General features: G+C 36.7%; 3 protein-coding genes and 1 long non-coding RNA gene across 10 annotated transcripts; 3 read left to right on the top strand and 1 right to left on the bottom strand.

Annotated features, from left to right (window-relative positions):
• Positions 1 to 3,231: 3,231 nt before the first annotated feature.
• On the top strand, positions 3,232 to 7,806 carry LOC137733350 (disease resistance protein RPV1-like). The gene is made up of 6 exons (XM_068472502.1): positions 3,232 to 3,908; positions 4,190 to 5,288; positions 5,378 to 5,677; positions 5,803 to 6,648; positions 6,741 to 7,371; positions 7,481 to 7,806. Exons 1-6 carry the CDS (start codon positions 3,397 to 3,399, stop codon positions 7,678 to 7,680), a joined length of 3,588 nt encoding a protein of 1,195 aa, XP_068328603.1. The 5' UTR covers positions 3,232 to 3,396; the 3' UTR covers positions 7,681 to 7,806.
• On the bottom strand, positions 7,657 to 25,445 carry LOC137733355 (uncharacterized). 7 transcript variants are annotated; one of them, XR_011068460.1, is made up of 6 exons: positions 10,204 to 10,653; positions 9,952 to 10,051; positions 9,200 to 9,302; positions 8,998 to 9,093; positions 8,804 to 8,836; positions 7,914 to 8,128 (listed from the first exon to the last, which is right to left on the bottom strand). It is a non-coding gene; the product is annotated as an uncharacterized lncRNA (long non-coding RNA). The 7 variants fall into 7 exon arrangements; XR_011068462.1 differs by lacking the exon at positions 7,914 to 8,128 and adding an exon at positions 24,737 to 25,445 and having other exon boundaries at positions 8,349 to 8,836; positions 10,204 to 10,270; XR_011068464.1 differs by lacking the exon at positions 7,914 to 8,128 and adding an exon at positions 11,280 to 11,878 and having other exon boundaries at positions 8,349 to 8,836; positions 10,204 to 10,270.
• Positions 17,484 to 18,173, top strand: LOC137733354 (toll/interleukin-1 receptor-like protein). Its single transcript, XM_068472506.1, has one exon. It carries the CDS (start codon positions 17,567 to 17,569, stop codon positions 18,071 to 18,073), a length of 507 nt encoding a protein of 168 aa, XP_068328607.1. The 5' UTR covers positions 17,484 to 17,566; the 3' UTR covers positions 18,074 to 18,173.
• Positions 18,518 to 22,819, top strand: LOC137733351 (disease resistance protein RPV1-like). The gene is made up of 5 exons (XM_068472503.1): positions 18,518 to 19,958; positions 20,043 to 20,342; positions 20,455 to 21,297; positions 21,390 to 22,080; positions 22,189 to 22,819. The coding sequence occupies exons 1-5, from the start codon at positions 18,816 to 18,818 to the stop codon at positions 22,341 to 22,343; spliced, it is 3,132 nt and encodes a 1,043-aa protein (XP_068328604.1). The 5' UTR covers positions 18,518 to 18,815; the 3' UTR covers positions 22,344 to 22,819.
• Positions 25,446 to 26,919: the final 1,474 nt, after the last annotated feature.

Below are 26,919 nucleotides of genomic sequence, written 5' to 3'. Positions count from 1 at the left end.
TTTGGTTATCTGAAAGAATCTCTTATAAAATAAAGTAACAAATAATCAACAAAAGTAACAGTACACAAAGTTGGACCTTTCCCAACCTTGAAATGAAATATGAAAGTAGACCAAGTTGCTATTATTCATCTACTTTTTTTTTTTTTTTTAACAAACGATATTATTTACGCAATTACACTAAGGAAAGGGAATGGGCTAAGCCTCACAATGGGCTAGCAATAATATGATTCAAATTCGCATTTAGCGAGAATCAAACTTAAGATTTCTCACTTACAAGTGAAGATGAATACTATTAGACTGTAGTATTAAATGACATTATTCATCCACATTTAAATAATGAATAATCAAGAAAAACATTGCACGGGGTCCCCCTCTCGTCATTGGAATTGTATCCTCTCCTAAGCTTGGGCTCAGGAACCTCCTAACCAACACACAAAGGCCGTTGGATTTAGATCCAACAGCTATAATTATTATAACTTTTAGAAGGTCCCCTGGTTGTAGTCGTTGGATCAAAATTCAACAACCCTTTTGTGTTGGTCAAGAGGCTTACTCAGGAGAGGATCCAATTCCCTCGTCACTTACCACTAGTGGCCATCACTTCCCTGAGCAAAAGACATCTTTCCAATTGCTTGACCAAAACAAGCATTGCCTTGGTTGTCTGTCCATCAATAACAGGTCCACATCTCAACCCAAATATAATGACGTCAAAGGAGAGGGGAAAATGAGAAGGAAACTCCGGAGGGTAGAGAGAAGGAAATGAAGAAAAGGAGAAAAGGAAAAGGGAAAAGTAGAAAAGGAAGGAGGAAAATGAGAGGAAATTTCGAAGAATAGAGAAAAGGAGAAGGGAAAAGGGGAAGGAAGCTTTCCCCTGTTTCTTACATTGTAAATTGTTGTAAATTGTATTTCGTATAATGAGAAATCAATATTCTTATCCTGTGAACGTAGACATAATTTGCCAAATCTCGTGACCATACGACAAATCTATAACTACATAACAATTCAATCAAGCACTTTAAGTTCAACCATACATGTACCTAGATTCAAGTTTTTCTAAACTTTCCTTATCAACCCTCTTGTGCTCTTGATCACAAAAATACCAAGTGTTTTAGAGACGTCCACTCAGGTATGGTCGTCAATGCATATGCATTAGCACACCACCGAGTGCATTAGAATATGGTTTTCAGTTTTGGGTGCTGCATGCATTAAAAGTTTGTGTGGTTATGGTTATTGTTGTCGCTGAGCATGAGTGGTTTTCTGTAGCTGCTGAGATTTATATTGTAAGCAGAATTCATATAGCAGCTTTCATATACAGCACATGGTAGTCGGCAGTACTGCATTTAGAAAGAGAAAGTTATATTTTCTTCACTGTTTATTCAAAACTTATATGTTGCATGCTCTAGGTTTTAAAGTGAGTTGGCATAGAGTTTTTATTTGAGAAAAATCAAGTTTGTGTCCATGTGTTTTCAAAGAGAATATTTTAGTTTTTAATCACTGATTTTTCACTGTGTTTCAATTGGAAATTAATTATGAAAATGTGCCTTGTGATTTTTGTAATTGGTTGATTTTAAAAAATTATTACATTTTGCATGATCGCGTTAGTATTTTGCAAAGTTCGAGGAGACAGTGATTGACGACTGCATTAGTGTCGTGCCACTTCCACTTGAAGGCTAAAGAGAGATCGGGTAGCAAAGCGTAGTGAAAAAATTGTCTACTAGTATGTGGGTCTAGTTGATGAGTTTTGTAAGTCTTTCTATACTCATTTCTCTTAATGTTTGTTTTGGCTTAAGAGTCTGAAAATTTTATCAATGGTGAGTTTTACCCCGTTAAATTCTACATCATATGTACACATGTTATTTGTCTTTTTAATTGCAAGTGTGTGGGATAAACTTCCACTTATTTTCTTGTAGTGAACTCTATATTAGACATTCATCAACATATAGAGTCCACGACAGAGGACTTTGCAACTATATTATTCAGTGCATTGTTTAATTTGTAAAGCTCTCATTTATCCTAAAAAAATGAAAGTGTCCTTCAACATTAAAAAAATGAAAGTGTCCTTCAACATTTTGGATGTCATGTTTGGCCATATCCTTTATTTCCACCATCCTTATCAACCGGATGGGGAGATATGTCTTTATCTTACAAACCCATAATGTGGCAATCGTCTATTGGAAGGGTAAAGTATGTTTTGAAATCGTGGTAAATATTGATTGACCAAAACAAGCATTGCCTTGGTTGTCTGTCCATCAATAACAGGTCTACATCTCAACCCAAATATAATGACGTCAAAGGAGAGGGGAAAGTTAGAAGGAAACTCCGGAGGGTAGAGAGAAGGAAAAGAAGAAAAGGAGAAAAGGAAAAGGGAAAAGTAGAAAAGGAAGGAGGAAAATGAGAGGAAATTTCGGAGAATAGAGAAAAGGAGAAGGGAAAAGAAGAAAAGCAGAAAAGAAGGGAAAAGAAGAAAAGCAGAAAAGGAAAAGGGAAAAGTAGAAAAGGAAGGAGGAAAATGAGAGGAAATTTCGAAGAATAGAGAAAAGGAAAAGGGAAAAGTAGAAAAGGAAGGAGGAAAATGAGAGGAAATTTTGGAGAATAGAGAAAAGCAGAAAAGAAGGGAAAAGGGGAAGGAAGCTTAGGAGAGTAGAGGAAGAGAGGGTTATGTCTACTAACGGAAAAGAGCAAAATGCTCCCAACTTTCCCTGTTTCTTACATTGTAAATTGTATTTCGTATAATGAGAAATCAATATTCTTATCCTGTGAACGTAGACACAACTTGCTAAATCTCGTAACCATATGACAAATCTATAACTACATAACAGTTCAATCAACCACTTTAAGTTCAACCATACATGTCCCTAGATTCAAGTTTTTCTAAACTTTCCTTATGAAACTACCTGAACATTAAAAGTGTCACATTATTATACGGTTCTATCAAGTTTTAATTTTTGTCTAATTACCCCATCATCTTTAGGACAATCAATCTTGTAGTTGAATATATAAACCTTCGAGATGGTGATATTGGAAACATTAGTTGGTGGGTTGATTGGTAGAAATGGTTCCAACAATTCAAAGACGAAAAATGAATATGAAGCAACGATCAAAGTGTGTTGTATTTTATCACAAAGGTGAGCAACGATCAAAATAATTGTGATTTAGAAAATCACATGTAACACAAGAAGTAAAATTTTCTTTTTCCTTTCATCTCTACAACTAGTGGCCGACCATGACTTAAAGAAACACTTTTTGGGTCAGTGCATTGGAACGACCCATTTTATAATTGTTTGTTAATTTTCCTGGAAGTAGATAAGAATGACCTAATTAAACATCTCCCCTGCACACAGACATTTGCATTGCACCTAACAAAGACCAGGTTTTTTGTTTGTCCACCGAACCACATCAATGGCTCTTGTGAGAACAACTCAAGGAACATCCTGTAATTCCAACACTCGTCGGGGTTATCATTACGACGTGTTCTTGAGTTTTAGAGGTGAAGACACTCGCAAGACTTTTACCGACCACCTCTACACAGCTTTGATAAGCGCAGGATATCGCACATTTCGAGACGACGATGAACTCGAGACAGGAGAAGATATCAAGTCAGGACTGAAGCAAGCAATCCAAATGTCCCGAACTTCTGTCATTGTGTTTTCGAAAGATTACGCGTCATCCAGATGGTGCCTTAACGAGCTTGTCGAGATCGTTGACCACAAGAGGACTAGCTCGGACCATGTGATTATACCGGTCTTCTACGATATTGATCCGTCCCATGTGAGGAAGCAGACGGGAAGCGTTGCCGAGGCATTTGCTAGACACCGGAAAACCGAACCCCCCGACATGATGGAGATATGGAGGAAGGCACTTGCAGAGGTTGCAAATCTAGCTGGGAAGGTTTTACAAAATCAAGCTTATGGGTAACTTTCAGTTTCTTCTTTTGTCGTCTCTTTGTTGTTGTTGTTGACCTGTCCAATAAAATCATAAATGTTCATATGACTTCAGGCAAATTGCTCCAGTAACAATCTCATTTAAGGTCAATTAAGTTGTCATGATCTGTACCATGATGATCAGAATTGTTGATCGAACCTTAGTATAATTTTCTCTTGTGAATTCCATGATGATCAGACTTCGAATAACTGATTGATATCGAGTGCACGACATGTTTGATTCATCTTTCATTTTATTTGCAAATTGTTAGGTACGAGTCAAAGTTTATCAAAGATATTGTTCAAGTGATTCGTGATAAGCTAAGTCGCACACACTTGAGCATTGAATCAAAACTGGTTGGAATCCATTCTCGAGTCGAACACATCAATTTATGGTTACAAGATCCATCCCATGATGTTGGTGTGCTTTTTTTTTATGGGCTGCCTGGAATAGGGAAGACAACCATTGCAAAATGTGTTTACAATTCAAACTTTGAAAGTTTTGAAGGAAGCAGCTATGTTGAAAGTATCAGAGAAACTGCAAGTCATCCAAACGGCTTAGTTCAAATACAAAAGCAAATTCTTTGTGATATTTTAAATGGGAAAAAAGAGAAAATACACAATGTTAGTGAGGGAATAATTAAGATTGGAAGAGCCATAAGCTTGAGAAGAGTTCTTCTTGTTCTTGATGATGTGGACCATATGGACCAATTTGATGCAGTACTGAGTATGAAAGATCAGTTTTATCCTGGAAGTAAAATAATCATAACAACTAGGCGTAAAAGGTTGCTAAAGGCACATGAAGGTATTACGGTGCATGAAGTTGGACCTTTGGGTTTCGATGAATCATTGGAGCTCTTAAGCCAGCATGCTTTTGGCCGGGATCATCCCTTTGAAGGTTATGAGATATATTCTGAGGAAGTCGTACAACACAGCGGAGGACTTCCATTAGCTCTCAAAGTTTTGGGTTCTTCTCTTTTCGGGGAACCTAAGCTTGTATGGGAAAGTACATTGAAGAAGTTAAAAGATATTCCAAATGGTGAAATCATGAAAAAATTGAGAATAAGCTACGACTCTTTACAAGATGACCATGACCAGAAATTATTCCTCCATATTGCTTGTTTCTTTATTGGAAAGGATGAAGATTACAGTGTCAGAATACTAGATGGATGTGATTTCAAGACAATCTGTGGCATTCAAAATCTCAAAGATAGGTGCTTGGTGACAATTGATAGGGACAACAAGTTGTCTATGCATGACATGATTCGTGACATGGGACGAGAAATTGTTCGCCGAGAATCATATGAGCCTGAGAATCGTAGTAGATTGTGGCACTCTCAGGATTCTTTCGAAGTATTGAGAGAAAAGAATGTAAGAAATGTTCATTGTGTGTGTGTGTGTGTGTGTGTTTCTTTTTCTCTTGTGCTAATTAACCAATTGTTTTTCCGATTCTTTTATAGGGTACGCAAGCAATTGAAGGTCTTATGTTGGACATGCATGAACTGCTTACAAACAGCCCTATAAACTCAAACGAGAATGTCTTGGAAACCAATTCATTTGCAAGGATGCGCAAACTGAAACTACTCTGTCTTAGACATGTACGACTGGACGGATGTTATGCAGAACTTCCGACAAGGTTAAGATGGTTGTGCTGGCTCGAATTTCCTTTGGATTCAATTCCTGTTGATTTTTCTTTGGAGAAATTGGTAGTTCTTGAAATGCAATATAGCAACTTGAAACAACTCTGCAAAAAGGCAAATGTATGTTACCCTACGCTTTTCAATCTATTTTCCTTCTTTCTTTAGGTTTTAATTCTTTAATTAATTTCATATGTTGGAATCAACTCCTAGTTATTTTTTTGTTTTTTATTTTTATTTGTTTCCAGTTTCTTCCTTCGTTGAAGATCCTTGACGTCAGCCATTCCCATGGCCTTATTGAAATCATTGACTTCTCACTTTGCCCCAAACTAGAGGAATTGATTCTTGTGGATTGCACCAGCCTGATTGATGTTCATGAATCCATTGGAAACCTGGAGAGGCTCGTGTACTTGAATATGAAGGATTGCAAGAATCTTAGGATGCTTCCGAAGAACATGTGCATGCTTAAATCACTTGAAACACTCATTTTATCTGGTTGCTCAAATCTTGATGAGTTTCTGGTGGAGATGATGAACAAGATGGAGTATGTGAAAGTTCTTGAAATAGATGGAATTCCATTAAGGCCAGAAAGAAGTTCAACTATCTTGAGTTCTTTTCCATGCTCTTTAGTAAAGTTAAGTCTGAAGGGGTGCAATCTTTCTGAAGATGTCTTTCCTACGGATTTAAGTAACCTATCCTACTTGCGAAGACTACATTTAGATGAGAATCCAATTTGCAGTCTGCCAGTTTTCATCAAAGGTTTGAGAAGGCTCAATCATCTATCTTTCCGGGATTGTAATAGGCTCGAATCGCTTGTGGGGTTGCCGAAAGTACACGGAATGATAACTATAGTCGGATGCATATCATTAAGAAAAATAAAAGATCTTCACCCTAAGCAACAGTCTCGAAAATTCCATGTGGGTGAAAACGACAATCTAGTTGAGTGGGAGCGTGCATACAAGATAGAGCCTATTGATAGAGTTGATGTGGAAATAATCAAACTTTTGGGCTTGCGCAACTTGGAATCCATGCCAGCTGTTCGAATGCGTCATCCATTCGCAAGCAGGGGTCTAAAAGAGGTCCAGTCGATCCAGGTGCGCCTCTCTTTCTCTCTCTCGTAAGTCTTAAATATATAATGGGAAAGAAATGACTGAGTAATGTTGTGATGATTATGGCAAATACATAGGGACTGTATCAATATGGTATATTCAGCACATTTTTTGCTGGGAATGAGGTTCCAGGCCGGTTCAATTATAAAAGTACCAAGTCCTCCATATCTTTTATAGTCCCTTTGCTACTTGCTAGTCACAAAATTCGAGGCTTGAACATCTTTGCTACCTATGCAAAGGCGGGGAATTCTAATGATGTACCGCCCTTAATTCATCCAATACTACTGACTAAAGTGAGTAACAAGAGCAAGGGTCTGAAGTGGATATTTTGCCCATATTTCTATGGAATTCCAGGAGATGGAGAAGATATGATATGGTTGAGCCATTGGAAGATGGAGAACAAAACAATATTACAATGTGGAGATCAAGTGGTGGTTTCTGTAGTGGCTGAGCCAGATGAGTTGATTATAAAGGAGTTTGGTGTCGAGCTTGTGCAAGAACACCAGAATAATATGATGATAAGTACCCAACAAAACACCAAATCAGATCCTAATTATCCATTTGTCATCGGTGGAGATTTGTCCAGGTGGGAGCATATACCAGGAATATACTTCCTTGGTGTCGGTAAAAAATATGTTAAAGACAATGATATGTTTCCGCGGACACTTTTATATCGCCTCATCATGGACACTGATGAAGAAGACACAGGTATGCTATGTCGTTGTATTGCAATGAATTATACTCCATTCAAACACTTCCAAGTCCGTCTGTATTCAATTCAAAAACATAAATTTTATGTTATTTGTATGTTTTTCAGATAAAGAAGAAGGGCAAGAGGATGAACCTGATTACACAATTGGAAGGACGAGGGATGCCAGTAACAATTGCAGCCGCAAAAGCTGGAAGGTGCTCCTCACAGCTGCCGGCTTATTTTTCATGCTTGCCCTAGTAGTTCTGTCCTCCATCTCCCTGAAAAAAGAAGCGACAGTAGTCCACAAGCGATCCATGAGTTTGTAATTTTACTTGACACAGACATCTTTGGATTCCCTCCTTGTTTTCAAGATGTTTTCTGCCTTTAAAAACTTCGGGTTCAAAGCTAAGCGCTTAACCGCTTGAGATATAAAAACCCCTAGCAATTAGATATCGAAGTTCAAATATGTTCAACATCATCAAATATTGCATAGCTCAAACGTGTTCAACATCATCAAATACTAAAATACTTCCAGCATTAGCGATGCTATTTTGGCACCGTGGAAAGCAAAAACATTTTATTTGCTTATAAATGTCAAGGTTACAGATCTTAATTGTCATTTACAACAAAATCATGCTTCTCAAGGACTCGACTCCCATTGAAAAATTGTGTAAATAAGTATAACAGATACAAGATTGAATACTATATCAAATAAATAAACAGCAGACAATTGCATCGCTACTACACTACGGAGCTGGTTTCTGCTTCTTCAACCTGAATTATTAGGGTCAGGAAGCATTAGGAGGAACATCTGTCTCTGAGGCAGATAATCAAATAGTGCAAAATTAGAATAAAAAAACAATAGAAGTTCAGGATTGATGAGGTTCCAAGCCCACTACAAGCTGCCGAGACAATGCAGTGTCATTGACTTCAATAGAAGCAGATACAGATTGTTTGAATGAAGTGAAAGAATAAAATTACTCAATTTGTACAGATGGAAATATAACTTTTTATAACACATCAACTAGGTAATTAAAGCGGACCCCACAGGCTGCACATCGAAGTGGCAAACAAATCAAAATTTTAAATAAAAGATAGGATTAAAGTTAATGGCGAATAAAGAGTACTGAAACAATCACAGCCCTCCCACACTGGTTGCATGATTTATTCTTATAGCAATAAAAGACACAAATTCGTCAAGTCACATCGGGGCCATCCAAGAAGAAAATTGAAGCAAACATCACAAACAACCCAAAATTTGCTCAAACGTCGTATCAAATTAATTATAAACAGCATCCATCCAAAACAATGAATTTGTACCTCATTTGGGAGTTAAATAGCACATGGGAAAATTGTAAATTCCATGGGACATTTAATTCCAATGAATTTATAAATGGGTCCTCAGATTAGCATAGAATATAGTTAACCACAATTATATGCAATCAGTACCTTTCCTTTTGCAGTGTTCTCCCCCACAGGAGCCTGCACATCAATAACTCGTGTTTAAATTACTAAATGTTAAAAACCAATCTTGTTATGATGTTAAAAATATGAAGCACAAATGTATCGGAGCATGCGCGTGAGACCTTGGGAACTGTGAAATTTTCATTTTTTCAATTTAGATATAAGAGTTAATGTCTTACAGTGCCAAATACAGCAACTGCTAATTTCCACATCTGCATCTGCCCAACCATTCTGCTTGGGTCTTTTATACAAGAAGCAACGTGCTCACTAATATTCTGCAATTGGAAAAAGAAAAATGAATTCTTAGTGATATCTGGCAAAGCATGGCACAAGTCAGTCATAGGGAAAGGCATGTTTACAAGTTCAATTATTGAACCAGACCTGATTAAAAGCATGCGGCTCGCTTTTAATATCAGCAGCGCCTGTGGTCACCTCCGTCTTCCTCTGCCATTTGTCTATCAATTTGTTTCTGAAAGTAGCTATTCTATAAGATACAACATGACAGGCCTTAGTTAGACCAAGTAACCCTCATGGAAATGCACACACTAATGAAAAGTTGAACCTAGTAGAATAAATTCCTAAAATTTATGCAAGAGAAGTTATCGGAGCATGAAAGAATTTATACAGAACTACCCAAGAGTATACTTAAAGTAAACATACGGCAACATAGATTTTTACAAGTATAACGTACAAATGAATTTCTTGGTTCTCTGCCGGCCCCTTTAGATAACAAACTAATTTAATTTAGTACCTAATGGAATTTAAAGGTCAGAAAACTATCGTCTGGTACATTTCATATTGAACAGTTGAGACAAACTTAATAACATAATAGCCTGATGTATTAACTGATAAGAACTATGTATTGAAATATAACAAAAGTTAGACACTAAGGTATTGAAATACGGCAATAATAGTAAGGTACCTGAATCCACCATTTACAAGAATTTTAGACAGTAAAACAACAAAATTCCAAAGTTCTTTTTGCTGCTCCAAATGGATCAGCGAAGTATGGCATGAACAATAATGTTAAACAATATTTCAGTTTTATAGATGGGCTTCAATATAACAAGAGCATATCTAAATAGTAGCATATGATTCTTCTTTTCAGAATATCCAAATTATGATCTGAGTACATCGACAGCAACTAAGAAATTCGTGACCAATCCTCATCACCATTACCATCACTATCAATGTTCTTAGATGACTGTGACTTCTTAGATTGCCCAGATTTACCTACAGAACAGGATATGTATTAGGAGAAGCAATACATGAACATATGCAGTATGTAGTTAATGAGAATGCAAACAGTACACACTAGGACAGCCAATTAGACCATGGTAGCCCAAAAGCCAATTTTTTTTTTGCTTAATCAGGCTAAGGCTTACATGAGATCAAGCAGGAAAGATTTGTGCTGACATCCTTGGGCAGATTTGAAATCCGGCTTCATCTTGGCTATCCTCAGATAAGAAAACAAGACTCAACTGATTTACCTTCTATGCCAACATTATGCTTTTGACAACAACAATTACCTACCTCTAGAGCGGTTATTTAATTGATGTTTCCTTGAAAGCTGTAATCAAAATCACAAAGTGTGTAATTTTTGTTGATCTACTCTGAACTTCCCACCTAATACGCGTAAACCATCACATATTTGGACTGGCTTGTTTTCAATAACCTAATCATTAAAATTCTAAATAAGAAAAACTTCCAACTATTTCTAAAAAAGAACATTTCAGACTCCAGTTAATTTAGGCAGGACTGAGGAGATCAATACCTACACCAAAAACACTATGTTTGCTTGTACTTAACATAAATACCTACACAAACAACAACAACAATAAAAGATTGGCACAGAAAGCATAGGTCCAGAAAACACATAGTACTTACCACATGCATTGAATGACACCCTCAGAAGCTGATGCTTCTAGGTTATCATATACATAACCGCAAACTTGGTTTCTTCAAGGAGAATGAAGTGAAGTCCCTTCTCGAAAGAGGGACGAGCGGAAGGGCTTCGGTATCGGTAAAGAAAGAAAGAATAGGTAAGACTGAGGAGATCAAGATGAGTATTTTCTTCCTTGACCACCAAATAATGAATGAGAAGGAATTTCTCCCCTTCTTTTTCCCCTCCTTGCAGACTACACACGCCATTCAGAAACGAAGAAATCTCATTCGTGCATTGTCAACTCGATAGCAATCCACATATTTAATTCCTCTTGTAGCCAAATCTTCTAACCCAACCCAACCCAAATTATATGCAGTTTATTTAATAATGCAATCATCTTCCAAGAATAAGGTCCAAATATGTGACCCTTCCATCCTGGATGTCTATGTTTCTATCGAATGGAACAATTTGCAAACATTATGTTTGCTACTACTTAACATAAATACTTACACCAACAACAACAACAATAAAAGATTGGCACAGAAAGCATAGGTCCATAAAACACGTAGTACTTACCACATGCAATGAATGACACACTCAGAAGCTGATGCTTCTAGGTTATCATATAACTAACCGCAAACTTGGTTTCTTCAAGGAGAATGAAGCGAAGTTCCTCCTCGAAAGAGGAAGGAGCGGAAGGGCTTCGGTATCGATAAAGAAAGAAAGAAAAGGTGGATAAAAACTTCGAATTCAACAAAGATTGTGTTCCCAATCTAAATACATTATAAACTCCAGCACAAAATAAAATCCATGTCTCCTTTAGCACTAAAGCTCAGTTCATGTGGATTTTGGGGAAATAAAAAAGGTCCAAAACTTAACAATCCAGATTAGGGGAAACAATTAAAATGTAAAATTAACAACAATTAAACAAATTGACAAACTGTAAACCCACCAAAAAAAACCCGAAAAAAAAACAACTGAGAGATGAATCCCCAAATTGAGAGAACAAGAGCAAGGGTCTGAAGTGGATCTATCGCCCAGAGTTCTATGGAATTCCAGGAGAGGGAGAAGATATGACATGGTTGAGCCATTGGAAGATGGAGAACAAAACAATATTACAATGTGGAGATCAAGTGGTGGTTTCTGTAGTGGCCGAGCCAAATGGGTTGATTATAAAGGAGTTTGGTGTCAAGCTTGTGCAAGAGCACCAGAATAATATAATGATAAGTACCCTACACAACACCAAATCAGATCCTAATTATCCATTTGTCATTTGGCATTAGCACACCACCGAGTGCATTAGAATATGGTTTTCAGTTTTGGGTGCTACATGCATTAAAAGTTTGGTGGTTTTGGTTATTGTTGTCGCTGAGCATGAGTGGTTTTCTGTAGTTGCTGAGATTTATATTGTAAGCAGAATTCATATAGCAGCTTTCATATACGGTACATGGTAGTCGGCAGTACTGCATTAGAAAGAGAAAGTTATATTTTCTTCACTGTTTATTCAAAACTTATATGTTGCATGCTCTGGGTTTTAAAGTGAGTTGGCATAGAGTTTTTATTTGAGAAAAATCAATTTTGTGTCCATGTGTTTTCAAAGAGAATATTTTAGTTTTTAATCACTGATTTTTCATTGTGTTTCAATTGGAAATTAATTATGAAAATGTGCCTTGTGAATTTCGTAATTGGTTGATTTTAAAAAATTATTACATTTTGCATGATCGCGTTAGTATCTTGCAAAGTTCGAGGAGACAGTGATTGACGACTGCATTAATGTCGTGCCACTTCCACTTGAAGGCTGAAGAGAGATCGGGTAGCAAAGTATAGTGAAAAAATTGTCTACTAGTATGTGGGTCTAGTTGATGAGTTTTGTAAGTCTTTCTATACTCATTTCTCTTAATGTTGGTTTTAGCTTAAGAGTCTGAAGATTTTCTCAGTGGTGAGTTTTACCCCGTTAAATCCTACATCATGTGTACACATGTTATTTGTCTTTTTAATTGCAAACGTGTAGGATAAACTTCCACTTATTTTCTTGTAGTGAACTCTATATTAGACATTCATCAACATAAAGAGTCCACGACAGAGGACTTTGCAAACTATATTATTCAGTGCATTGTTTAATTTGTAAAGCTCTCATTTATCCTAATAATAAAATATAATCTGTACAAGACATTAAAAAAATGAAAGTGTCTTTCAACATTTTGGATGTCATGTATGGCCATATCCTTTATTTCCACCATCCTTATCAACCGGATGGGGAGATATGTCTTTATCTTACAAACCCATAATGTGGCAATCGTCTATTGGAAGGGTAAAGTATGTTTTGAAATCATGGTAAATATTGATTGAGTAATGACGCCTCTAAAAGTAAAATTTGGTTATCTGAAAGAATCTCTTATAAAATAAAGTAACAAATAATCAACAAAAGTAACAGTACACAAAGTTGGACCTTTCCCAACCTTGAAATGAAATATGAAAGTAGACCAAGTTGCTATTATTCATCTACTTTTTTTTTTTTTTTTAACAAACGATATTATTTACACAATTACACTAAGGAAAGGGAATGGGCTAAGCCTCACAATGGGCTAGCAATAATATGATTCAAATTCGCATTTAGCGAGAATCAAACTTAAGATTTCTCACTTACAAGTGAAGATGAATACTATTAGACTGTAGTATTAAATGACATTATTCATCCACATTTAAATAATGAATAATCAAGAAAAACATTGCACGGGGTCCCCCTCTCGTCATTGGAATTGTATCCTCTCCTAAGCTTGGGCTCAGGAACCTCCTAACCAACACACAAAGGCCGTTGGATTTAGATCCAACAGCTATAATTATTATAACTTTTAGAAGGTCCCCTGGTTGTAGTCGTTGGATCAAAATTCAACAACCCTTTTGTGTTGGTCAAGAGGCTCACTCAGGAGAGGATCCAATTCCCTCGTCACTTACCACTAGTGGCCATCACTTCCCTGAGCAAAAGACATCTTTCCAATTGCTTGACCAAAACAAGCATTGCCTTGGTTGTCTGTCCATCAATAACAGGTCCACATCTCAACCCAAATATAATGACGTCAAAGGAGAGGGGAAAATGAGAAGGAAACTCCGGAGGGTAGAGAGAAGGAAATGAAGAAAAGGAGAAAAGGAAAAGGGAAAAGTAGAAAAGGAAGGAGGAAAATGAGAGGAAATTTCGAAGAATAGAGAAAAGGAGAAGGGAAAAGGGGAAGGAAGCTTTCCCCTGTTTCTTACATTGTAAATTGTTGTAAATTGTATTTCGTATAATGAGAAATCAATATTCTTATCCTGTGAACGTAGACATAATTTGCCAAATCTCGTGACCATACGACAAATCTATAACTACATAACAATTCAATCAAGCACTTTAAGTTCAACCATACATGTACCTAGATTCAAGTTTTTCTAAACTTTCCTTATCAACCCTCTTGTGCTCTTGATCACAAAAATACCAAGTGTTTTAGAGACGTCCACTCAGGTATGGTCGTCAATGCATATGCATTAGCACACCACCGAGTGCATTAGAATATGGTTTTCAGTTTTGGGTGCTGCATGCATTAAAAGTTTGTGTGGTTATGGTTATTGTTGTCGCTGAGCATGAGTGGTTTTCTGTAGCTGCTGAGATTTATATTGTAAGCAGAATTCATATAGCAGCTTTCATATACAGCACATGGTAGTCGGCAGTACTGCATTTAGAAAGAGAAAGTTATATTTTCTTCACTGTTTATTCAAAACTTATATGTTGCATGCTCTAGGTTTTAAAGTGAGTTGGCATAGAGTTTTTATTTGAGAAAAATCAAGTTTGTGTCCATGTGTTTTCAAAGAGAATATTTTAGTTTTTAATCACTGATTTTTCACTGTGTTTCAATTGGAAATTAATTATGAAAATGTGCCTTGTGATTTTTGTAATTGGTTGATTTTAAAAAATTATTACATTTTGCATGATCGCGTTAGTATTTTGCAAAGTTCGAGGAGACAGTGATTGACGACTGCATTAGTGTCGTGCCACTTCCACTTGAAGGCTAAAGAGAGATCGGGTAGCAAAGCGTAGTGAAAAAATTGTCTACTAGTATGTGGGTCTAGTTGATGAGTTTTGTAAGTCTTTCTATACTCATTTCTCTTAATGTTTGTTTTGGCTTAAGAGTCTGAAAATTTTATCAATGGTGAGTTTTACCCCGTTAAATTCTACATCATATGTACACATGTTATTTGTCTTTTTAATTGCAAGTGTGTGGGATAAACTTCCACTTATTTTCTTGTAGTGAACTCTATATTAGACATTCATCAACATATAGAGTCCACGACAGAGGACTTTGCAACTATATTATTCAGTGCATTGTTTAATTTGTAAAGCTCTCATTTATCCTAAAAAAATGAAAGTGTCCTTCAACATTAAAAAAATGAAAGTGTCCTTCAACATTTTGGATGTCATGTTTGGCCATATCCTTTATTTCCACCATCCTTATCAACCGGATGGGGAGATATGTCTTTATCTTACAAACCCATAATGTGGCAATCGTCTATTGGAAGGGTAAAGTATGTTTTGAAATCGTGGTAAATATTGATTGACCAAAACAAGCATTGCCTTGGTTGTCTGTCCATCAATAACAGGTCTACATCTCAACCCAAATATAATGACGTCAAAGGAGAGGGGAAAGTTAGAAGGAAACTCCGGAGGGTAGAGAGAAGGAAAAGAAGAAAAGGAGAAAAGGAAAAGGGAAAAGTAGAAAAGGAAGGAGGAAAATGAGAGGAAATTTCGGAGAATAGAGAAAAGGAGAAGGGAAAAGAAGAAAAGCAGAAAAGAAGGGAAAAGAAGAAAAGCAGAAAAGGAAAAGGGAAAAGTAGAAAAGGAAGGAGGAAAATGAGAGGAAATTTCGAAGAATAGAGAAAAGGAAAAGGGAAAAGTAGAAAAGGAAGGAGGAAAATGAGAGGAAATTTTGGAGAATAGAGAAAAGCAGAAAAGAAGGGAAAAGTGGAAGGAAGCTTAGGAGAGTAGAGGAAGAGAAGGTTATGTCTACTAACGGAAAAGAGCAAAATGCTCCCAACTTTCCCTGTTTCTTACATTGTAAATTGTATTTCGTATAATGAGAAATCAATATTCTTATCCTGTGAACGTAGACACAACTTGCTAAATCTCGTAACCATATGACAAATCTATAACTACATAACAGTTCAATCAACCACTTTAAGTTCAACCATACATGTCCCTAGATTCAAGTTTTTCTAAACTTTCCTTATGAAACTACCTGAACATTAAAAGTGTCACATTATTATACGGTTCTATCAAGTTTTAATTTTTGTCTAATTACCTCATCATCTTTAGGACAATCAATCTTGTAGTTGAATATATAAACCTTCGAGATGGTGATATTGGAAACATTAGTTGGTGGGTTGATTGGTAGAAATGGTTCCAACAATTCAAAGACGAAAAATGAATATGAAGCAACGATCAAAGTGTGTTGTATTTTATCACAAAGGTGAGCAACGATCAAAATAATTGTGATTTAGAAAATCACATGTAACACAAGAAGTAAAATTTTCTTTTTCCCTTCATCTCTACAACTAGTGGCCGACCATGACTTAAAGAAACACTTTTTGGGTCAGTGCATTGGAACGACCCATTTTATAATTGTTTGTTAATTTTCCTGGAAGTAGATAAGAATGACCTAATTAAATATCTCCCCTGCACACAGGCATTTGCATTGCACCTAACAAAGACCAGGTTTTTTGTTTGTCCACCGAACCACATCAATGGCTCTTGTGAGAACAACTCAAGGAACATCCTCTAATTCCAACACTCATCTTAAAGTAATGAATTTAGGTTAATTTTTTTTTCTTCTTAAAGTAACTTTTTTAAAAGAAAAAAAATTATGTAAACTATAATAATTAACATTTTAACTTAAAAATATTTAGATTCTGACAAATATTGAAAAATCGCAAACCGACACTATGAAACTCGTTAAACATTATGAAAAAAAATATGAAACACATAAGAGATTTTTTTTTTTTTAATTACTTTAGTCGTTAGATTTAAATTTGGACCGTTAATTTTTTTTTTTTTTACTGTTGAATTTCATCAAATTAGATCTTAACCGTTAAATTTAATGAATTTAGAAATATAAAATTAAATAAAATATACATATACATATATAATGGCCCAGCCCCACTAATTCTGGGCTAAATCTGGCTTTTTTTTAGTTTTTAGCATTTAGTCTACACATTTAGCATAAATTAGGTTGGGTTTGGGAGGAGTAAAACTTAAAAAATAGCATTTAGCCCAGGTTGGATTTGGTTTTAGTGGCCGGCAAAAGAATTCAAAGGAATCTTCATTGAATTTATGTTTTATGTTTTTGCCTTAAACGATACGTAACATGCTTGGTTGTGTAGGACATGGACTAAATCCAATTAGCTTCCATATACCTGCCGGCTGCCGTACACAAGAAACAAAAAACTTGGTATTTAAAGGGTTGATGGACCATAATCCGTGTTATAAATCGTAAATTACTAGTTGGTGGGTTGACGATTGGTAGAAATGGCTCCAACATTTCAAGGACAAGAAATCGGTATAGAACAGCTATCAAAGCGTGTTGTATTTTATCACAAAAAAACCGAATGCAATTAAAAGTGTATTTTATCAGAAAAAAAAAAGCAAGCAACCATCAATATAAATTATAATTTATAAAATCACATATAAAACAAGTAGTATGACTTAAAGAAACGCTTTTTGGGTCAATGCTTGTGGCCATTCCTGGAAGTGGATAGGAATGACCCTATTAAATATTTCCCCTGCACAGAGACATTTGCAATGCACCTAGCAAAGACTGTTTGTCCATCGATCCGCATCAATGGCTCTTGTGAGAACATCTCAAGGAACCTCCTCTGATTCCAACACTTTTCGGGGTTATCGCTACGACGTGTTCTTGAGCTTCAGAGGCGAAGACACTCGCAAGAATTTTACCGACCACCTCTACACAGCCTTGAACAACAAAGGATTTCTCACGTTCCGAGACGACAATGAACTTAAGAGAGGAGAAGCTATAAAGCCAGAACTGAAGAAAGCGATCCAGCTGTCACGAACTTCTGTTGTCGTGTTTTCAAAAGATTACGCCTCATCCAGATGGTGCCTTGATGAGCTTGTGGTGATCCTTAAACACAAGAGGACTTCAACTGATCATGTAGTTTTACCAGTCTTCTACGATGTCGATCCGTCCCACTTGAGGAAGCAGACGGGAAGTATTGGAAAAGCATTTGCTGAACACCAGAGAACTCAGTCGTCGAAAAAGGTGAAGGGATGGAGAGAGGCACTTGCAGAGGTTGCAAATCTAGCAGGCATGGTCTTAGCTGACGGGTAACTTTCATTTTCTCCGTTTCTCTTCTCTTTCTTCGATCAATTTGATAATATGATTTGTAGGTACTAGACTTAGCATCCGTCTCGTATTTTTTGTGTTCGTGTCGTTTCTTGACATACGTATTTTAATCGGGTGTCATGTGTTGACACCGATTAAAGTAAACAGGTAATTTGACCCAATCCTGAATCGTACAATATTATCAAGTAATATCACCTGATCCAACCCACTCCCCATTACAAACTATATATTTAAATCATTATTTATTCATCCAATACTTCGGTGAGGATTTGGATCCTCTTCTGAGCCAATGAAGAGGATCTTCCTGACCAACCATTGTGGGCCGTTGGATGAAAATTTCACGGCTACAAACAGGAAGTTCCTTTAAAGTTATAATGATTATAGCCGTTGGATTTTCATCCAACGATTCACGATGGTTGGTCAGGAGGATCCTCTTCATTGGCTTAAGAGAGGATCCAAATCCCTTCGGTGAGACATGATGTCACATCCCAACATTTACAACCTTCTGCTGAAGCTCACATTAATTCCAATTTAACTCATGTTATACTTACAAAAGTACTTGATTAGAACTCCAATAACTATATTACACTGCATAAACTTGCCTTTTTTTCTTAACATACGATAATGTGAAACTTCAAAAATATTTAACAGTCACATCATGTAGAAAAATTTACAAACCAAAAGAAACAAATTTAGCAAAACTAACAATTAAGATGGTTTATTGCACATGACATGTTTGATTTATCTTTCATTTTGTTTGCAAATTCTTAGGTACGAGTCAAGGTTTATTGAAAAAATTGTTAAAGTGATTGAAGATAAGTTAAGTCGCGTGCCATTGAGTGTTGAACCAAAATTGATTGGAATCCATTCTCGAGTCAAAGACATCAATTTATGGTTACAAGACAGATCAACTGATGTTGGTATACTTCTTGTTTATGGGATGCCTGGAATGGGGAAGACAACAATTGCAAAACATGTTTACAATTCAAACTTTAGAAGCTTTGAAAGAAGTAGTTTCATTGAAAATATCAATAAAACAGCAGATCAACCAAATGGCTTAGTTCAAATACAAATGCAACTTCTTTATGATCTTTCGAACAGCAAAGAAGTGAAAATACATGGTGTTGGTGAGGGACTAAATAAGATTGAAAGAGTCATAAGCTCTAGAAGAGTTCTTCTTGTTCTTGATGATGTGGACCATATGGACCAATTAGATGCAGTACTAAAGATGAAAGATCAGTTTTATCCGGGAAGTAAGATACTTATAACAACCAGGCGTGCAAGGTTGCTAAAGGCACATCAAGTTACAAAGGTGCACGAAGTTGGTACTTTGTATTACGATGAGTCATTAGAGCTTTTCAGTTGGCATGCTTTTCGCCAAGACCATCCCCTTAGAGGTTACATGGAATATTCAAAAAAGGTTGTACACTATTGCGACGGACTTCCATTAGCTCTAAAAGTTTTGGGTTCTTCTTTATCAGGGGAAAGTATTGATGTACGGGAAAGTACATTGGAGAAGCTAAAAGTTATCCCTAATGGTGAAATCATGAATAAACTAAGAATAAGCTATGACAGTTTACAAGATGACCATGATCGGAAATTATTCCTCCACATTGCTTGTTTCCTAATAGGAATGAACAAAAGCCACATTGTTAGAATACTCGATGGATGTGATTTCTATACAATTGTTGGCATTCAAAATCTCATTGATAGATGCTTGGTGACAATTGATGGATTCAACAAAGTGCAAATGCATGACATGATCCGTGACATGGGAAGAGAAATTGTTCGCCACGAATCAGAAGAGCCTGGAAAACGTAGTAGATTATGGCGCTATAAGGATTCTTTCGAAGTACTGAGGGAAAATAATGTAAGAAACATGCATTTTATGTCTATATATGTATTTCTTATTGTGAAAATTATCCATACTAATGTTTCCGTTTTTTTCCTTTAGGGTACAAAAAAAATCCAAGGTCTTGTCCTGAATATGCGTATGCATCCTGCAAACAGTCCAATAAACACAAATGAGACAATCTTGGAAACCAATGCATTTGAAAGGATGAGCAAATTACAACTACTACATCTTAGTCATGTACAACTAGATGGATGTTATGCAGATTTGCCTACAGGATTAAGATGGTTGTGTTGGCTTCAATTTCCTTTGGATTCTATACCTATTGAGTTTCCTTTGGGGTGTCTAATTGTTCTTGAAATGCAATACAGCAGCTTGAGACAAGTCTGGAAAGGAACAAAAGTATGTTACTCCACGCATTTCAATTCATTTTTTTTTTTTTTTGACCAATTGCATTTGTTAAACTTAACTTCTACACATTTTTTTTTTCTTTCTTTGTTTTTATTTTACACAGTTTCTTCCATCATTGAAGATCCTTGACGTCAGCCATTCTCATGCCCTTAGTGAAATCATTGACTTCTCACTTTGCCCCAAACTAGAGGAATTGATTCTTGTTGATTGCACCAGCCTGATTGATGTTCATGAATCCATTGGAAACCTGGAGAGACTCGTGTACTTGAATATGAGGGATTGCAAGAATCTTAGGATGCTTCCGAAGAACATGTGCATGCTTAAATCACTTGAAACACTCATTTTATCTGGTTGCTCAAATCTTGATGAGTTTCCAGTGGAGATGATGAAGGAGATGGAGTCTCTAGAGGTTCTTCTAATAGATGGAATTCCATTAAGGCCAGAAAGAAGTTCAACTATCTTGAGTTCTTTTCCATGCTCTTTAGTAAAGTTAAGCCTGGATGGGTGCAATCTTTCTGATGATGTCTTTCGTACGGATTTAAGTAATCTATCCTACTTGCGAAGCCTACATTTAGATAGGAATCCAATTCGCAGTATGCCAGTTTTCATCAAAGGTTTGAGAAGGCTCGATCATCCAACTTTCTATGATTGTGATAGGCTCGAATCGCTTGTGGGGTTGCCAAAAGTACACCAATATACAAGTATAGATGGATGCATATCATTAAGAAAAATAAAATATCTTCCCCATGAGCAAGGGTCTGAATTTTGCTATGTGGGTCACAACCACAATCTAGTTGAGCGGGAGCATGCATACAAGATAGAGCCTATTGATAGAGTTGATGTGGAAATAATCAAACTTTTGGGCTTGTGCAACTTGGAATCCATGCCAGCTGTTCGAATGTTTAATCCACACACAGTCACTGTTCCAAAAGAGGTCCCCATCCAGGTGCGCCTCTCTTTCTCTCTCTCTTAAGTCTTAAATACATAATAGGAAAGAAATGACTGAGTAATGTTGTGATGAATATGGCAAATACATAGGGACTGTATCAAGATGGTATATTCAGCATATTTTTTGCTGGGAATGAGGTTCCAGGCCGGTTCAGTTATAAAAGTACCAAGTCCTCCATATCTTTTATAGTCCCTTTGCTACTTGCTAGTCACAAAATTCGAGGCTTGAACATCTTTGCTACCTATGCAAAGGCGGGGAATTATAATGATATACCGTTCTTAATTGATCCAATACTACTGACTAAAGTGAGTAACAAGAGCAAGGGTCTGACGTGGATCCATAGCCCAGAGTTCCATGCAATTCCAGGAGAGGGAGAAGATATGATATGGTTGAGCCATTGGAAGATGGAGAACAAAACAATATTCCAATGCGAAGATCAAGTGGTGGTTTCTGTAGTGGCCAGGCCAGATGCGTGGATTATAAAGGAGTTTGGTGTCGAGCTTGTGCAAGAACACCAGAATAATATAATGATAAGTACCCAACACAACACCAATTCAGATCCTAATTATCCATTTGTCATCGGTGGAGATTTGTCCATGCTGGAGCATATACCAGGAATATACTTCCTTGGTAAGGTTAAAGATTGTGTTAAATACGTTATGAAAGTTCCGCACAGTATTTTATATCGCCTCATCATGGACACTGATGAAGAAGACATTGGTATGTTTCCGCGAACAATTTTAAATCGCGTCATCATGGATAGCGATGAAGAAGACACAGGTATGCTATGTCGTTGTATTGCAATGAATTATACTCCATCCAAACACTTCCAAGTCCGTCTGTATTCAATTCAAAAACATAAATTTTATGTTATTTGTATGTTTTCAGACAAAGAAGAAGGGCAGGAGGATGAACCTGATGACACAATTGGAAGGACGAGGGATGCCAATAACAATTGCGGCCTCAAAGGCTGGAAGGTGCTCCTTACAGCTGCCGGCTTATTTTTGACGCTTGCCCTAGTAGTTCGGTCCTCCATCTCCTAGAAAAAGAAGCAACAGTAGTCCACAAACGATCCATGAGTTTGTAATTTTACTTGACACAGACATCTTTGGATTCCCTCCTTGTTTACAGTTGGCTCAGCCTTGCATCGCTACGGAGCTGGTTTCCTTCTTCAACCCGAATTATTAGGGTCAGGAAGCATTAGGAGGAACAGCTGTCTCTGAGGCAGATAATCAAATAGTGCAAAATTAGAATAAAAAACAATAGAAGTTCAGGATTGATGAGGTTCCAAGCCCACTACAAGCTGCTGAGACAATGCAGTGTCATTGACTTCAAATAGTGCAAAATTAGAATAAAAAAACAATAGAAGTTCAGGATTGATGAGGCTCCAAGCCCACTCCAAGCTGCCGAGACAATGCAGTGATATTTAAAGTTGGTTAAATGAATTCCTAGTGATATCTGGCAAAGCATGGCACAAGTTAGTCATAGGGAAATGCATGTTTACAAGTTCAATTATAGAAACAGACCTGATTAAAAGCATGCAGCTTGCTTTTAATATCAGCAGCACCTGTGGTCACTTCCGTCTTCCTCTGCCATTTGTCTATCAATTAGTTTCTGAAAGTAGCTATTCTACAAGATACAACGTGACAGGCCTTAGTTAGACCAAGTAACCCGCATGGAAAAGCACATACTAATGAAAAGTTGAACATAGTAGAATAAATTCCTAAAATTCATGCAAACGAAGTTATGGGAGCATGAAAGAATTTATACAGAACTACCCGAGAGTACTTAAAGAAAACATACGGCAACATAGATTTTTACAAGTATAATGTACAAATGAATTTCATGGTTCTCTGCCGGCCCCTTTAGATAACAAACTAATTTAATTTAGTACCCAATGGAATTTAAAGGTCAGAAAGCTATCGTCTAGAATATTTCATATTGAACAGTTGAGACAAACGTAAGAACAAAATACTGATGTATTAACTGATAAGAACTAAGTATTGAAATATAACAAAAGTTAAACCCTAAGGTATTGAAATACAGCAATAATAGTAAGGTACTTGAATCCACCATTTACAAGAATTTTAAACAATACAACACAACAACAACAAAGCCTTTTCCCACTAAGTGGGGTCGGCTATATGAATCCTGGAACGCCATTGCGCTCGGTCCTGTGTCACTTCTTCCAACAATAATTTTAAACAATAAAACAACAAAATTCCAAAGTTCTTCTTGCTGCTCCAAATGGATCAGCGAAGTATGGCATGAACAATAATGTTATACAATATTTCAGTTTTATAGATAGGCTTCAATATAACAAGAGCATATCTAGATAGTAGAACATGATTCTGCTTTTCAGAATATCCAAATTATGATCTGAGTACCTCAACAGCAACTAAGAAATCCGTGACCAATCCTCATCACCATCACCATCACTATCAATGTTGTTAGATGACTGTGACTTCTTAGATTGTCCAGATTTAATTTAACTACAGAACAGGATATGTATTAGGAGAAGCAATACATGAACATATGCAGTATGAGGTTAACGAAAACACAAACAGTACACACTAGGACAGCCAATTAGACCATGGTAGCCCAAAAGCCAATTTTTTTTGCTTAATCAGGCTAAGGCTTATATGAGATCAAGTGGGAAAGATTTGTGCTGACATCCTTGGCAGATTTGAAATCTGGCTTCATATTGGCTATCCTCAGATCAGAAAACAAGACTCAACTGATTTACCGTCTATGCCAGCATTATGCTTTTGACAACAACAATTAACTACCTCTAGAATGGTTATTTAATTGATGTTTCCTTGAAAGCTGTAATCAAAATCACAAAGTGTGTAATTTTTGTTGATCTACTCTGAACTTCCCACCTAATACGCGTAAACCATCACATATTTGGACTGGCTTGTTTTCAATAACCTAATCATTAAAATTCTAAATAAGAAAAACTTCCAACTATTTCTAAAAAGGAACATTTCAGACTCCAGTTAATTTAGGCAGGACTGAGGAGATAAAGATGAGTATTTTCTTCCTTGACCAACCAAATAATGAATGAGAAGGAATTTCTCCCCTTCTTTTTCCCCTCCTTGCAGACTACACACGCCATTCAGAAAGGAAGAAATCTCATTCGTGCATTGTCAACTCGATAGCAATCCACATATTTAATTCCTCTTGTAGCCAAATCTTCTAACCCAACCCAACCCAAATTATATGCAGTTTATTTAATAATGCAATCATCTTCCAAGAATAAGGTCCAAATATGTGACCCTTCCATCCTGGATGTCTATATTTCTATCGAATGGAACAATTTGCAATAACACTATGTTTGCTACTACTTAATATAAATACTTACACCAACAACAACAACAACAACAATAACAGATTGGCACAGAAAACATACGTCCATAAAACACGTAGTACTTACCACATGCAATGAATGACACCCTCAGAAGCTGATGCTTCTAGGTTATCATATACGTAACCGCAAACTTGGTTTCTTCAAGGACAATGAAGCGAAGTTCCTCCTCGAAAGAGGAAGGAGCGGAAGGGCTTCGGTATCGGTAAAGAAAGAAAGAAAAGGTGGATAAAAACTTAGAATTCAACAAAGATTGTGTTCCCAATCTAAATACATTATAAACTCCAGCACAAAATAAAATCCATGTCTCCTTTAGCACTGAAGCTCAGTTCATGTGGATTTTGGGGGAAAAAAAAGGTCCAAAACTTAACAATCCAGATTAGGGGAAACAATTAAAATGTAAAATTAACAACAATTAAACAAATTAACAAACTGTAAACCCACCAAAAAAATACCCGAAAAAAAAAAAAGCAACTGACCTTAAAACAAAGAACAAACAGACAGAACAGAGAGATGAATCCCCAAAATGAGAGAAAATGAAACAAATAAGGGAGTAAACAGAGAGATGAATCCCCCAAAACCTGACCTAACGTACTAAAAAAATTCAAAAATCTAAGCCAACAGTAAAGAATCCCATTAAAAAAAGGAACTTATCAGTTGCCTCTGTTCATGACCCCTACCCCTCTCCTGAAATCCTGACGACCCATATGGTTTTCTCTGACCATCCTCACTCTCCCTCGCTCCCTCTCCCTCTCCCTCTCTCTCTCTCTCTCTCTCTCTCTCTCAGCCTCCAACCCCGAAACCCTCATTGAATGACAACAAATGCAAACCTACCAGCTACCCCCTAATTCGCTCAAAACCGAGAGGACACAATTGCCCTTCCTAATACACCATCCCCACCATCGGATTGTAATCTTCGATGGGCAGAACTGTAATTAAATCATTGAGAGCCTGACTGAGGGCCGGGCTTCTTACCGAAAACCAACAGAAGGCTCATGAAGAGTAAGAGAGAGCCCAAACCCCAGCCCAACACAGATTCGGTGGCAGCATTGTGTAAATAAAGCAAAATCAAGGGGCAACAATTTGACTGTACCTAAGCTACAGTCAAATTACTCCTCAAACTTTAGAATAGACAATGAGGAGGTTTTGAACTTAAGATGCGGCTGGGAAAGTAGGCCGCTCTAGCCATTTCAAACTTGGGTGCCGCGAAAAGAGTACACTGTTCTAGTCAACTTAGCTAAGACTTAGTCTGTTAAACAAGATATTGATCATTAAGTTTTCTAGATTGTCATGGCATTCGTCTGCAATTTGTATCCATAACCAAGTAGTTTTCAGATTTCAACTAGCATTATAAATTTAAGGGAGATATTAAAAAGTCGTTGCAGTCTCGTATATAGAAATTGTTTAATCTTGCGTAATGAATCAATAACAATACCTTTGTAACCAACTTAAACTATGAATATTTTGTATTCCTTGTTTTCTTTTTGGGAACAAAAAATATGATAGTTTACTCTAAATTATGGCGAGTATAAAAAGTTTGAGCTCCAGAAGCAATGAGTTAAGGAAGAGAAATACATCATCCAATAAGGCAATCCACTGCTCGTTTGTATATATAAGAGCTTAAGCACTAAACAGTTAGTACTAATATATTAATTCAATTGACATTTAACATAATAAGAATATTTCGTCACAGGGGAGGACTTCCCCCTCAAAAAGAGACCTTTTTGGATCTCTCTCTCCAAAGCCTAAGGATCAAGTGATCCGGGCTTTCGAAATTTGATCCAACGGTTAATAATTATTATAGCTTTTAAAATTTTTTACTAACTTCTCTGTTTTTAACCGTTGAATCAAATTTCAAGGACCCCGATCACTTCATCCTTGAACTTTAGAGGGAGAGATCTGGAGATGATCTTTTTCCCTTCCCCTCTAATCCTATGATCTTCAATCCTAGTTATAGCCAAGACTTGGGCCTTTATAGACCCTTTTTTTAAGGGACCAGTTGATGACTTTTCCACAACAATTCACTTTTTTCAGTGATTGAAAAGACTCATAGAGGCATTTTAGCCTCTCACTGACTACCATCGTGCAATTCACCAACCCCAAATAAGGATGGACAACATACATGCGGGTATGAGTAACCGTGGTTACGGACCCATTTAAAATTCATGGTTACTGTTATGAGTAACCATTTAAATAACGGGTAATGTTAGGGAGACCAAAATTTAAACAAAATTTGCAAACCAAATGATGTG

This window comes from Pyrus communis, chromosome 5 (assembly GCF_963583255.1).
Source record: "Pyrus communis chromosome 5, drPyrComm1.1, whole genome shotgun sequence".
Lineage (NCBI taxonomy): Eukaryota > Viridiplantae > Streptophyta > Magnoliopsida > Rosales > Rosaceae > Pyrus > Pyrus communis.
Note: the sequence above shows the minus strand (reverse complement) of the source record. Positions and strands in the feature narration are given on the sequence as shown.